We start from the raw sequence: 13,286 nt of genomic DNA, 5'->3' as shown, positions 1-13,286 counted from the left end.
CCTACTCAGTGATATACAGCATCATATACAGTACTCTCCCTGTGAGTACCTTCTGGGCCCTGTCCCATCCTTTGCCCATCCCCTGTAGTAGTAATAATGGAGGAAGGCAAATTCTTGGGCTGAAAGATTGGGAAGAGTAGAGGGCTTGATGCTGGACTGGGTTTTGGATGGGGGGCTGGAAGCAGAGGAGGCTGGATCCTGGGCTAAAGAAGGAAAGAACATAGTTGGGAGGGAACAAGGAGGATCTGATCTGGTGCTAGTGAAGGCTGAATATCAAGTTGGCAGGCAAGGAGAAGGGCTGGATTCTGAGCTGGGTTCTAGGACAATGGGGGGAAAGCATGCAAGCAAGCAGCAAAGGAACAGAGTTGGGGGGAAAATACAAGACTAGACGCAAGCAGAAAAGAAAGACTGAAGGGGACAGAGTGAAAGGGCAATGAAGAAGGAAAATGGCAGGATGGAATGGCGACACGTAAAGAAGAATGTTGGGAAATGTGCGAATGGGACAGGAAGGGGCCGAGGGGCTGCTCCAATCTCTTTAAAAGTAAATGAGCAATTTTGGCAATTTTTGCCCTTTTTAGTTTCCTGCTGGATGGGGAATTTGGAGTTTAGAAATATTTGGGAAATACTAGAGTATCAGACATATCGTACCCTAAAATGCAAAATACCATCCAGTAACTTGTCTAGTAGCACTAACCAATTTATCGTGCTTCAGAAGATTTACATTCAGGCAGAAGGAGAAGAGCAGCTTGTCTTTTTCAAAGAGTGAGCGGCAGATGTTGACATAGAGGGAGTAAGTAAAGTGATCTTTGAGAAGCCTCAGCCTGCAAGTATTAAAAAAAAAATAGGGAAGGGATCTAAATTAATTTCACTTATGAAGCTAGTCACTTCATAAACACAGTTACAAAGCATTCCAATTGCAGCTATTCTGGCTCAGTACGCATAAAAAATAAATACTCATTACCAACACACACCAGTTTTTGAATATGGATATTCGTAAGCTGAAATTTTTCAGAAGTTTGTTTTGCCAAAGTTACTGATTTCTTTTTTCCTTACCTTTAGGGGGGGAAAGGCTGCTCTACAGAATTTTATCAAAATATTATTCATCATAATTGGCCACCGTATTCCCTCCACAAGCTTTCAAACCACACTAGGCTACAGCATATGTAGCAGATACAGCATAGCATAAAATTATTTTAGACTCCTTTCAGTTACAAGTTAAGTACCCACTTTCTCCCTTGCTATTTAATTTGATTCCTGAACCTTTGGACACCATGGGAAGGCAATATTTAGATATTAAGGATATTATATTGGCAGGGTGTGAGTAGAAATTATTTCTATATGCTGATGATATTTTGGCAATTTTGGATCAGTACTCCTTTGATTAATTTTATAAAGGATGTGCAGTATTTTGGAAAGTATTCTGGTTATAAGATAAATTGGGAGAAAACTTGTTTGCTTCCCTTGGGTCCTAACATATCAATACAGTTATGTAAAGAGATGAGTTTTGTAATTTCTACTGATTATATTAAATATAAGGGGCTTTATATACCCAAAAATATTTCTAAATATGTGGAAATAAATATACTGAAATTTTTAGGAAGAGTTAAACTGGATGTTAATAGATGGCTTAAAATTCCTTTAAGTTTGTGGAGCAAAATTAATGTTATTAAAATGAATACTGTCACTCATTTGATTTATGTTCTTAGAGGTATTTCCATGTTAATACCAAATAAAAATTTCCTTTAGATCAGTAAGTTATTTAGTAAATTTGTTTGGGATAGTAGGCCACCAAGATTTTCCTTAGCTAAATTGAGATTACCATTTGAGGAAGGTAGTTTTATTTATCAGATTTGCAGAAATATCACTGAGCCAATATTTTAACAACATGTAGCAGAAAGGGTGTTTTGTTTCCAGGAGTGCAAGTAGTGATAAATCTTTGGGCCATATTGGGACATAAATTGAGTTTTGATAATGAAACTCATAATATCTAGCTCTTTGGAAAAATTCTACTTTGAAAATTGGTGGTAAAACATTATATTGGAAAGTTGGGCAGAAGCTGGGATCATGATTTTAAATCAACAACTACATAATTACTATTTTAAGGACTTTTCTCAACTTCAAATTGAATTAGGTCTTCTCAATTTGCAATGAGAGCCAGTTTGGTGTAGTGGTTAAGGCACCAAGCTAGAAACCAGAAGACTGTGAGTTCTAGTCCCACTTAGGCACGAAGCCAGCTGGGTGACCTTGGGCCAGTCATTCTCTCTCAGCCCTAGGAAGCAGGCAAGGGTAAACCACTTCTGAAATCTTGCCAAGGAAACTGCAGGGACTTGTCCAGTCACCAGGAGTCAACACTGACTCAAAGGCACATGCACAATTCACAACAGTGGAGGTATCTTCAGCTTAAGCATAGTCCAACAGATCAATAAGGACCAGATGCTTTGGCTGCCTCAAAAGCACCTGAGTTGCTTTCTTACTTGATGGAATCCATGATAGAATTAAAACCTGTAATATATCTCTATCAAAAGCTGAAGAGAATTTTTAAAGTGGACATTTCTGGGATATTTCAAACATGGACCAGAGAACTGGAATTTCCAATAAAGCCCCATCAATAGTTTCATGTCTTTAAAAATGTTTAACTGGTATCTACAGATTTGAGTTTAAGGTTAATTCATCAAAAATTTGTATTTAGGGTGTACTGGACTCCCCAAGGAATGTATTTGAAAGGATGGACATCAGATTTTTTATTTTTTTTTATGGTGGAAGTATAAAAAAATTGAGGGCTCAATAACCCATATAATACTGTCATGTGATCATTTAGTATCTTTTTTGGACAGTGCATTAACATGTACTAGTAGATTTATGGGAAAAGATGTTAATGTAATGTTATATACCAAAGCTTTGGAATTTGATAATTTATCAGGAATTATGGTTGTATCAAGCATGGACGGGGGGTGGCTAAAAGAATTATATTAAAAAATTGGAAAAGTGATATTATTCCAGATGTCAAGGAATGATTGTTGGTGTTGCTATGGTAGAGATTTTGTGATACCTTACAATAATATATTCATATTATAGTTCATATTATAGTAATGAATTCATTAGTAAACTAGTGAGTATTGATAAGTATAAAATATAAGATAGATTTTTCCTTTTTTTTCTTTTCCTTCTTAGTTTGTATTTTTAGTTTGTACTTTTAATTTTTTTTAAAAAAATCTTTGTCTCTAAGATTAATTATTTTGTTTAAAAAAACTGCACAAGGAAATCCACTAGTCTTTCCACAGATGGCCTTCAGAGGCAGTCACACTGCCATCAAATCTAATAGTCGTTGATCCTCATGACTTGCATGAATTGGTCCAAACCTTTTTTAAAGCCAGCCAAGCTGGTTGCCCGCTCCACATCTCATGGTACCAAATTCCAAAGTTGAATTACATGTTGGGTAAAAAAAAAAAAAATCTTTTTGTCTGTCCTGATTCTTCCAGGATTGAGTTTCATTGGGTGACCTCTGGTTTTAGTATTTTGGGAAGGGGGAAATAGCTTCTCCTTGTCCACTTGATCCACACCCTGCATAATTTTGTACACCTGTGTACAATCATGTCCCCTCTCATTCACCTCCTTTGTAGACAAAAAAAAGGTCCCAAATGTTGCAACTTTTCCTCATAGGGAACCTGCTCCAGACACTTGATTATCTTACTTGCCCTCCTCCGAACCTTCGCCTGCTGCACTATATCCTTTTTGGGATGCAGCACACAACACTCCAGATAGCGTCATGCCATTGATTTATATAAGGATTTATATAATTATATAAATTATATCTAATTTATATTATACAAATTATATATACATATTTGTATAATATTGGCATCTTTAGTTTCAGTATGGTTTCTTATTATCCCTAATATACTGTTGGACTTTTTTGCAGCAGATGCACACCGTGCCAATACCCCTTCACTGAACTGTTTACTGTTATTCCAAGATCTCTTTCCTCCAACCATTCCCTTAACAGCAGACTAAACTCCAAACAAAAAGCAAGTACATATGTTATTTGTGTCCCTCCCCCTGCCCCACCCCACTTAGCTATATTATGGCTTAATGTGGTTACCTGATGGACATAACTTGCTAAGCTTTGATAAGTATGGTAACGGCACACCAGAGTGCTACCATTTTGACATACAGCCCATTTGAAAACTATCACCTGTTTTCAGTTTCTGTTAATGCATTTTCAGAAAGCCCTGGGTAGGTTTGCAAAGCAGTGTCTCTGAACACTTACAGCCAGCACCCTTATCCGACTACAGTCAACATTGCCAGAAGCACAGCTGGCCCATTTAAAGTGTCCACAACTTGAAACGGTAAGTAATGGGCCCAAAATGAGAATAAATGGGTCCAAACACAAGAAAAAAACAAGCAAACATCCAAAACATACAGAGAGGGTGAAGAGGGGACTGAATTTAAGTATCAAGTTCTCATTTATTATTTAGCACTCTCAAGCTATAAATGAGTATCACATAAAATCTGACACGGAACTCAATTTTCACAGCACATTATTTTTTAAATGAGTTTTCAGCAAAGTCAACTTAAATGCTGTGTCCAATTAACTGAAGATACTGAAATTAGTCAAGCTAGGTTTGCCTAATTTTCTCAAGGTTTGCTATTTAAGTCCTGTTTTGGTATTTATCCTTTATACTGAATTATTAAAGAACATTTGGAGGGTGAGGGAAGCTTTTAACTAAAAACTTGTGAATTTTCCAAGTGCAGCTCCATATATTTCTTGAACAGTTCTTCCGGGTGAGGCATTGTAACTCTTTCAAATATTTGGTCTCCAACAGTTCCAACCTGCACAAGCAAAAATTATGCCAGCAGCTTTTCCCTTCATATAACCTTGAGCATACTGAAAACAGTTAAACCAGGCATATGGGATGTCCCTTGTTTTAATTTTACCAGAATTCCAACATTAAAAACCAAAAGACAGAAAGTTGTTTTGTGAAGCAGAGCTAAACAAAACCCACCCTCTTTCTGCATAAAAACCCTTTCCTGGATACCCACAGTTCCCCTCTCCCCCCAATATAATTCAAGTGGGTTGCCATTTTGTATTGTTGCCATTAGCAAAATTTCTGAAAACAGGAAGCAGTATACAAGTACCTTAAGCAAATAAATAGTGGGAGTCAAGCACTGTTTGCAGTCCACTACAAATCATCTGGAACTCTACTAACAGGTCTAGATCTGCTCACTCTGCCTCAAACAACAATACTTATACTCCTTTTGTTGGGGGAAGGGGAGGAAGTACATACTTAATCCAATGAAATCAGTAGACACATGTTAACTTGATTATATCTAGAAGTTTTCAATATAATAAAAATTCTAAGTAAAAAAAAACAAAAACAAAAAAGTCCCAATGCACCCATTCATGCTGGATGCTCCACAGCTGGAAGAGTTGCTAACAGCAGCATTAAAGACATAAATATTTCATATACCTTTCTTGCAAAATCTCTGACTTCTCTGAGTTGTCTATAGACATGATGAAGAGGTTGATGAACCAGGTTAAGGAATACTGGTACATGGGCTCAATATTAGCCAGGTCAGCAATTGAAAAAAAGAGGATTGATGAATGAACTGCAATGGGGCGGTAGCCCATCCGGGTATCATCTATCTTCTTTTCTGTTTCTTCTGCTATAGCCTGCTTTTCTGAAATTTCATTAGCCAGAGCTTTAGAAGAAGATAATATCTTGATAGCAGTCTCATCCTCCAAAATATTTCCTTCTGATGAAGACAGAACTTCTAAAATTTTGTCCTCTATTTCCTTTAGCTGTCTATAACAAAAGACTAGGTTAATACACTGTAGAAGCTGCAAGTGATCAGATCCAAAAAGGATATAATATAGTCAAGGGACCACAGAATATTAATAGCTTAGAAATAGAACTGGATGATTTGAGAGTCTGAGCCTTTGGGAATTACTTTAAACATTCTCTAAAGATTTTTTCCTCAGTGTAGCTTCTGTGAGTATATCACTACTTGAAAGAGGAAACAGACACAAAACTGGTTTTGTACATCTGCTTGGCCAACTCCAGCTGATGAGCAGAATGCACATAGGCCTACACCAGCTTTCCCCAATTTGATGCTTTCAAATTGTGCAGCACTTAACTTCCATAATCCTCGTGAAAGTCTAAAACATACAGAGGGCATCTGCTGAAGAAACCCATTCTACTGAGACCATGAGCTTTCCTCTCTTGGAAAAAGTGAAATAGAAGGCTCAGTTCAATCCCTGTCTCCTAAATTTCTCTGATCTGTGCTAATCTTGGGAAAAATTTGAGCTGCCCTTCTCAGTGGCCACAGATCTTTCATAATTCTAGTCTGACCCAGAATTACCATCCTGAGCTGCATTTTATATTGAAATTAATGAAGCCCACTTTGAAATGCAGCAGTCTTTCCCAATCTGGTACCTTTCATACAGTATGTTAACCATCAAGTTCTCAAATATCCAGCCACCAGAAAGGTTCATTATCATGTTATTTAAAAAGAATAAAGCATGAGGAACCTCTGTTGTCAAATAGTATCTATAATTTAATTTCAAATGACTAGCATGAATCTCTGTATCCACTGATTGGAGCAGATAATGGCTTAACATACACTTTATTATGACCAAAGAGATTAACTTTTAAAGTATGTTTTGGATGTTACGAGAATTCCATTTTTTTACTTTACCTAAAAATAATTTAATTACCAAAAGAGCTTCAATAGATACAGTTAAATCTTATCTAGTTTCAGTTATTTAGTTCTTCACCATAGCCAGATGCTTCTGGAAAGACCAAAAGCCAACATTAAAAGCATAAGCAGTCCCCTGTTTCCCATTAAAAAGCATTTAATAGCCTCTGAAAAAGTAGGAGGTTCCATCATGGACAGCTTGCATTATCCTCCATTAAGATGCCTAAGTCCTTTATAAAGCCATCTGAGCTAGTGACCATTATGATGGTAAATTCTATATATGAGCTACACAATGGGTGTTCTTGCACAGCATGCTTAACCAAGTTAAAGACCCAACGACTTCCTTTGTACCACATGCTAAATTTGGTTAATATAAATCTTCATTAGTTTTCTTGTGGTTTAGCATATAATAGGCATTCAGTGTATAGCTATGATGGTTCAGAAGGCATTATAAAGTAGAGGAAAATATGGAATGTCAAGAAAATTACTTAAGCAGTCATACACTGATATTTCAATTGTTTCAATGAAAGGATTCTCTATGCAAACACAGAGACAGGCATTGGCCATTTGCAGCAGACTTCTTAAAAAGCCTTGTTTGAAAGAGAAGTAACAGAAACTATGTCCTCAAACTCTCTCCAAATGTTATGGAGGATTCTCTGCCAATAAAGCTCAAGAATACATTCACAGAATAATTTTTATTCTGCTGGTTTCTCAATTATCTACAAATGCAGACCACATTTTACAGGGAACAGAAAAGGTCTTGTCAGCCCAAGCTTTTCACAACTGTTATTTTTCCAGTAACAAATTCAACTGCTTTTTATCAAGAGCTATACAATTTAATGATTATATATGTCAATTACTTTTCTCGGTAGAATATTATCATTAAGTTGAGATAATTTTCTACCTAATAATATTTTGATACCTTTTATTTTCAGCTCCTTGTAAGATCAGGGCTTGCTTTTCTTCTTCCAGATCTGGTCTCTCTCTTGCAACAACTATTCCAAGCAGCTGATCTTGCATCCCCTCTGGGGTTATCATGAAATTTAATAAAGTTACCTGAAAATTTCAAGAGTTCCAAATTAAAATAGAATTAGAACCACGTAAGCCAAATCCCAGTAATCATCTCCAGCTACCCAAATAAAGATATTTAAATTTTAGGATAGTGTGATACATCCTAACATGTATCAAACATTTCTGAGAAAGAGAAGAGAATAACTTCTGCTCTTGTATGAAAATTGTCCTCTTTACCATATGGCAGTATTCTCCAAATGAGTACCTTCAAAATACGTTTTCATGATTTCCAGAATTTCCATACTTGTGGACAGCAGGTGGAAATTCTCAGCGTTATAATCCCAGTACATATGGAAAGTACTAGTTTGGAGAAGGCTACCATAAAGTAATTCCTGCCTAGTAGCCAGAAAATAACAGCACTCTATGCCCAAAAAGACCAGTGGAAGACCTGGAAGACTAGGTTAGGACAGATCATCATGGAGAAAATTTACCTATCTGGTCACTAAGAGTTGGCAATGATAAGACAGTTTTGCTGCATTTACCCTGGAACTGCAGGGTTGTAAATGTCTGATTGATGGGAACTCCTACCTCCTCCCAGCTTCCTGTTCCACAGCGTTCTCCCCCTCCTGAAACCAAGGCACCTCTCTGTTCTTCTTGGTGATTTGAATGGGCTGTTCTCCCTCAATAGCAGCTGGTTGGTTCCTCCCAACTCCCCCCTCACCCCAGAAAAGCAAATGCAAAGATGAGAGTTGTTGGGTGTCAGTGGATTAGTTTTTCACATTCCTCTACTGGCCAATAGCAGGAAGTTGGGTAGCAGAGTGTAGTGAAAAAGGCAGCAATAAAGAGACTCTTACAGCAACACAGAAAATATACAGAAGATATAATGGAGAACTTTTAATCTTAGGGTGAGATTTTCCCTGTTCCTAAAGTTCTATGGACTGAACTGGCTTTTGTTAGTGCTTATGAGGAATACCTGTCAGTTTCCAGAACATAAAAGGACCTTTGAAACTGATTCAACAGTTGAAAGATACATGGCCTATTCACACTGAGACTTTGTCATTTATACTGCCTTCTTTCTGTTGTTCAATCCTTTGCATTAGTGTTAATATAGTTAAATATTTTAAAAATTATATATAATACATATAATCACTCACATGTATGTTAGAGTGACAGACAAAAAGCATCTGTTCATATTAATGTTGCACACACACATACACATAAATATGCATGGGAAGAGGACTAAGGAAGGGATTGTGGCACTGCTAATAAGATCATCCACTTGCTTATGAAACAAAAACAAACAACCTGAGCTTCCCAGGCAAAGTGCTCACTTTGACAGATGTTTCTGGGAGGTAGTGGGGGTTTCGCAGCTTGGTTGTAATGTAAAAACGAAAGTCTGGAGCATATTCAATGGTAGAATCCCCAAGGCGGATGCAGATGCTGCCAGCCTGCTTGAAAGTCTGCTTAAGCAGAAGAGGCTCAAGAATGGGGTCCAACTCTTCGCCAACATTTTCTAGCAGCACTTCAATCCAGTCAGAAATTCAGTTAAAACATAAACTTACAAGATGCAAGAAACAAGAACAAAGGACAAAAAGCACACACGCCTTTCTATAAATACAAGTATATCAGTAATACATTTTAAACCGAAGTGGGAAGCAGTCTTACAGACTCAATAATTGGAAGATCAGTAGAAAATATAAATATTTGTACACTAAGTCCAGCTGCCTACATACACTATTAAAAATGCCTATTAATAATAAAATCTGATAGTAATATTTAATACAGGAAAGAATAAAGAAGCTCTATTACAAAACTGGGAAGATAAATTGTTGGAAATGTAGTGCCAATAAAATAGTTTTATACATTTTGGATAGGATTGTCCAAAGAGATAAAATTATGCAAGTTGAATGAGTAAGGGTGTGCATTTCCTATAGATCTGGAAGTACTACACGATAATACAAAGTACAGAAACTGAATCAGCATGTAATGAGATATATACCTTTACTAGCAAGGCCTAAAAGGAAATTAAGAGAAAATTTCTTCAGTTGCACAAGAGTGTTTTAAGTGATGAATAAAACTGAGAACATACAGCATGTGCAATGTGGTTGAACTCCATCAATTTTAATTTTGCTCTTCGTATGGAAAATATAATCTGTATAATGTCAAAGAATCCTTATTGTGGGAAATATCTGATGTTATGTCCTAAATCCCCACCTGTCTATGCTTTCCCCAATTTTGAGGTTTTGAAATGCAAATTGTATTACTATCAAATGAATTTCATTACATCTAAATATGATCAACTCTAGAAAGATTCTAACAATTATAAAAATTATTCCTGTACATCCCAGATTTGACAGAAACATCTACTTTTAAAGACTTTGGAGCTTACCAGGTGTACCAAACTGAACACAGTTTTCTAGTGTTCGTATGAATTCACCATCACTGAGCTTTATGACATGCAAACTGTTGGTTTTCTCCATATTCTTCACCCATTTGTTTGCTTGACCCTGAGGGTCAATCATAAGTGGCCATCTTCTTGCATTCCTGGAGAGAGAAAACAATGGAATACACTAACTTTGTGAATTTGCATGGCACATTTATGTGGGGCTTTATTGTGTACTTGAATTAAAAGATCCCTATATGGAGACAGGTGTTCTGTGGACCAGAACAGTGCAACCAAAGGAATTCTGTCTTGACTTTCTGTGCAGAACTGCCTATATCCTAATTTTATGCTTTCACTTTAATACTGGGCCCTTGCAAAAGAAAATCAGCTGGTGTCTCACAGTCCACAAAGGGGCAGGGTGTAATCCAAGGGGAAAATAGAGCTCCCCTCCTTTTGTAGAAATGACTAGCAGATGTCCTTCATGCAGGTTTTTCCCTACGCTAGTTATCGTTCTCCACCTAACAAAAGAAAATGAATGGGTGCTCCGCGTTCCTTTCATATAGGCCTCCCTGGGTTCATTGATCATATCCCAATTTCAGTGCAGTATTGACTTCACTGCCCAGATCTCGAAGCACGCAGATCTGCAGTCAACACAAGGGCAGTTCTATATGCAAATGCTACTCCACACAGTCCACAGCCTTGATCACCCAGTATATCTGACTGATTTGAAGAACTTAAAAGTATACAGCTGTAGGCCACTATTCATATCTTTCCACAAATGTATCAAGATCAGGAAGGTAGAACTGGCAGTGGTTTTAGCATCAGAGCAAGACCAAGTGGCAGAGCCTCCCTCCCTCCATCACACATTCAATGAACATTAAACAACATTTGGTTGTGAATAGCTCTGGAAGGGGAAGCAGGTATTGGCATCTGGATCATTATTTTAGCTAGGAAAAGGTGGTTGGTTTGATACCTTACAAAACAGGTACACCAGCAAACTCATGTATGAATCTCTGCATATACTTACCATGAGAATAGCAACTGCTTTAATCTAAAGATTGTACCTTCATAAAACAATAAAAAACACTAAATTCAATCCAGGGAAAGTATGAACACAAGTTAGTCCTTTTGTTCTTTGGACCAGTATTAGTGCATTACAAAGGTTCCTAATGGCTTCTAGTCAAGGTTTTTACAGCTCTACTATTTTAGATCTTCCCAACTTGGCAACCTTCTGGAATTCCAAGCCAGCATGGTCAGAAATCATACTGGCTAGTAATCTGAGATTTCATCAGCCAACAATCTGCAGGATGAAAACTTAGGGAAGGGTACTTTAAATGTGAAGGATTAAATCCTGAGGCCTTTTTCATGTCAATCAAGTGCTTCACTGCTGAACTATGTGTATACTTACGGTTTTTCAAACAAAACATATACAATAGTAGCTTTATGGCATCCCTTAAGGTAGAAGATAGCATACAGTATTCTCTCAAGAAATAAACTATGCCTGTCTGAAGCTTCTGTTACTTACGAGATAATAATACCATTATCAACGGAAAATAAATCAGAAGGCAACCCAGCTATGTTCCAAGCTCTGATTTTCACTGGTTCTCCTAAAGTTGTAGTTAGAGAAAAATCATCCGAGCAGGGAATGCCTCTGGATTTGCATGTCAATATCCAGTCCCGGGCTTGATCCTGAAAAGGAAGAATGCTAAATGTTGGCCAGCTATTCTGAAAAATGATGTTAGCGTAATGATGCTACTACAGCAATGAAGCTCACTGGCAGCATCAATGACTTGTCACTCTTGGCAATTTGCTGGGATAAATTTGACTTCCTTTTAATCATTTTTAATCCAATGTCTTCTACCAAAACCCAATAATGTAATGGCTGCAAAATTAGTCCCAAGAAATACTTTAGGCTGTTACTTATTTAATGAAACTTAAAATGAACATATCAAATTTTTGCCTTTCACCATTTAATTAGCCCTGATTTTATCCATTTCTTCCCCAATGCATTTGGGGAGAAACATCATAATCATGCAGTGAACTCAGAAGTGTACATCGTGACAAATCCCAGATACTGTTTATTAACTAAGGCTGATATCCAGAGAGATATACATGCCTGGTCTTCTGAAGATCAGGTATCAGATACTTAGTGAAAGCTATGTTCAGAAGCAGAAGGCCTGAATTAACAGTTTATGAAGCTAAAGGTTACAGTGCAAAAGAGTTGCTTCAGTTGTTAAACAGTATGACTGGGTATGCTTCTAGGCTCAATCTAGAAACCTGTCAAGCCTTAAAAGGCCTGCACATTTTCCTTTGAGAACAAGGCTGACTGGATGGCTCTCACTGCAGGTATGGTTTGGCATGTCTCCCTCTATTTTGAGCAAAAGAATTTGTCCAGGACAAATAGTGTGGGATCTTCAGTTGGAATTTCCTGCATCTCCGTTGCTGGATTCAGATGGGCCGGGTGTATATATCCTATTTTTTTGGACAAAATTCTTCTAGGCAACTTACAGCATACATCAAAATCTGTTAAAATTAGCACAATGAACAATAGAAAACTGATCATGCTATGACTGAAACAGACTTATTGGAAGAGATATAATGAGTGTGTTGTTGTTCAGTCGTAACCACACCAGGGGCAAAAAGACACTGAAATATGTACAGAACCTTTAATGAATAATGTGAAGAGACTGTGTGTGCTGATGCAGTTGATGCTTTTGATTTTCTGTCAGTGATTTAATGCTTTTTTAAAAAAAATAAATTTTCGCTACAGCAAGCACTGAGATTCTTGAAACAAACTAAGCTGGAGACTGGTAGCTTTGCATGTTTGTGCAGGAGCAAGAAGCAGAGAATTCTACCAAAGCAGGCTTTTCACCTGTTTTACTTTTTCTCATTGAGAGATGGAAATGAGAACTGAAAAGGAAGGCAGAACAGCTAGAAGTATACAGAAGTCATCTGATTTTATCTTCCCTTACTCCTCTCCCTTTCCCTGGAATCCTTCCCACAGAGATGGAGGTTGGTTGTTCTGGGAAGGACAGGAAAGCCCAGACAGAGCTTCTTTCCCACAGAAACAAATATAATTCATAATAGGTGGAAAAAAGAATTACAGTAAGACAGATCATTTTTATATTAACAAAGTTGGAAGTAATTTTAAATAGTGCACTAGGTTTAAAAAATATGAAGGAGACTAAATTGGATG

The 13,286-nt window shown here is 37.2% G+C and overlaps 1 protein-coding gene across 1 annotated transcript in view; it reads right to left on the bottom strand.

Moving 5' to 3' along the window:
• Positions 1-13,286, bottom strand: part of DNAH7 (dynein axonemal heavy chain 7) — a 152,509-nt gene that overhangs the window by 33,735 nt on the left and 105,488 nt on the right. The window contains exons 44-49 of the mRNA XM_063304672.1: positions 11,616-11,779; positions 10,097-10,251; positions 9,039-9,229; positions 7,619-7,752; positions 5,469-5,804; positions 695-821 (exon numbers count right to left, since the gene is read on the bottom strand). Of these exons, the coding sequence (XP_063160742.1) occupies positions 695-821; positions 5,469-5,804; positions 7,619-7,752; positions 9,039-9,229; positions 10,097-10,251; positions 11,616-11,779 (1,107 nt within the window). The remainder of the gene's footprint in view (positions 1-694; positions 822-5,468; positions 5,805-7,618; positions 7,753-9,038; positions 9,230-10,096; positions 10,252-11,615; positions 11,780-13,286) is intronic.

The sequence above is a fragment of the Candoia aspera genome, chromosome 1 (genome assembly GCF_035149785.1).
Source record: "Candoia aspera isolate rCanAsp1 chromosome 1, rCanAsp1.hap2, whole genome shotgun sequence".
Taxonomy (NCBI): domain Eukaryota; kingdom Metazoa; phylum Chordata; class Lepidosauria; order Squamata; family Boidae; genus Candoia; species Candoia aspera.
Note: the sequence above shows the minus strand (reverse complement) of the source record. Positions and strands in the feature narration are given on the sequence as shown.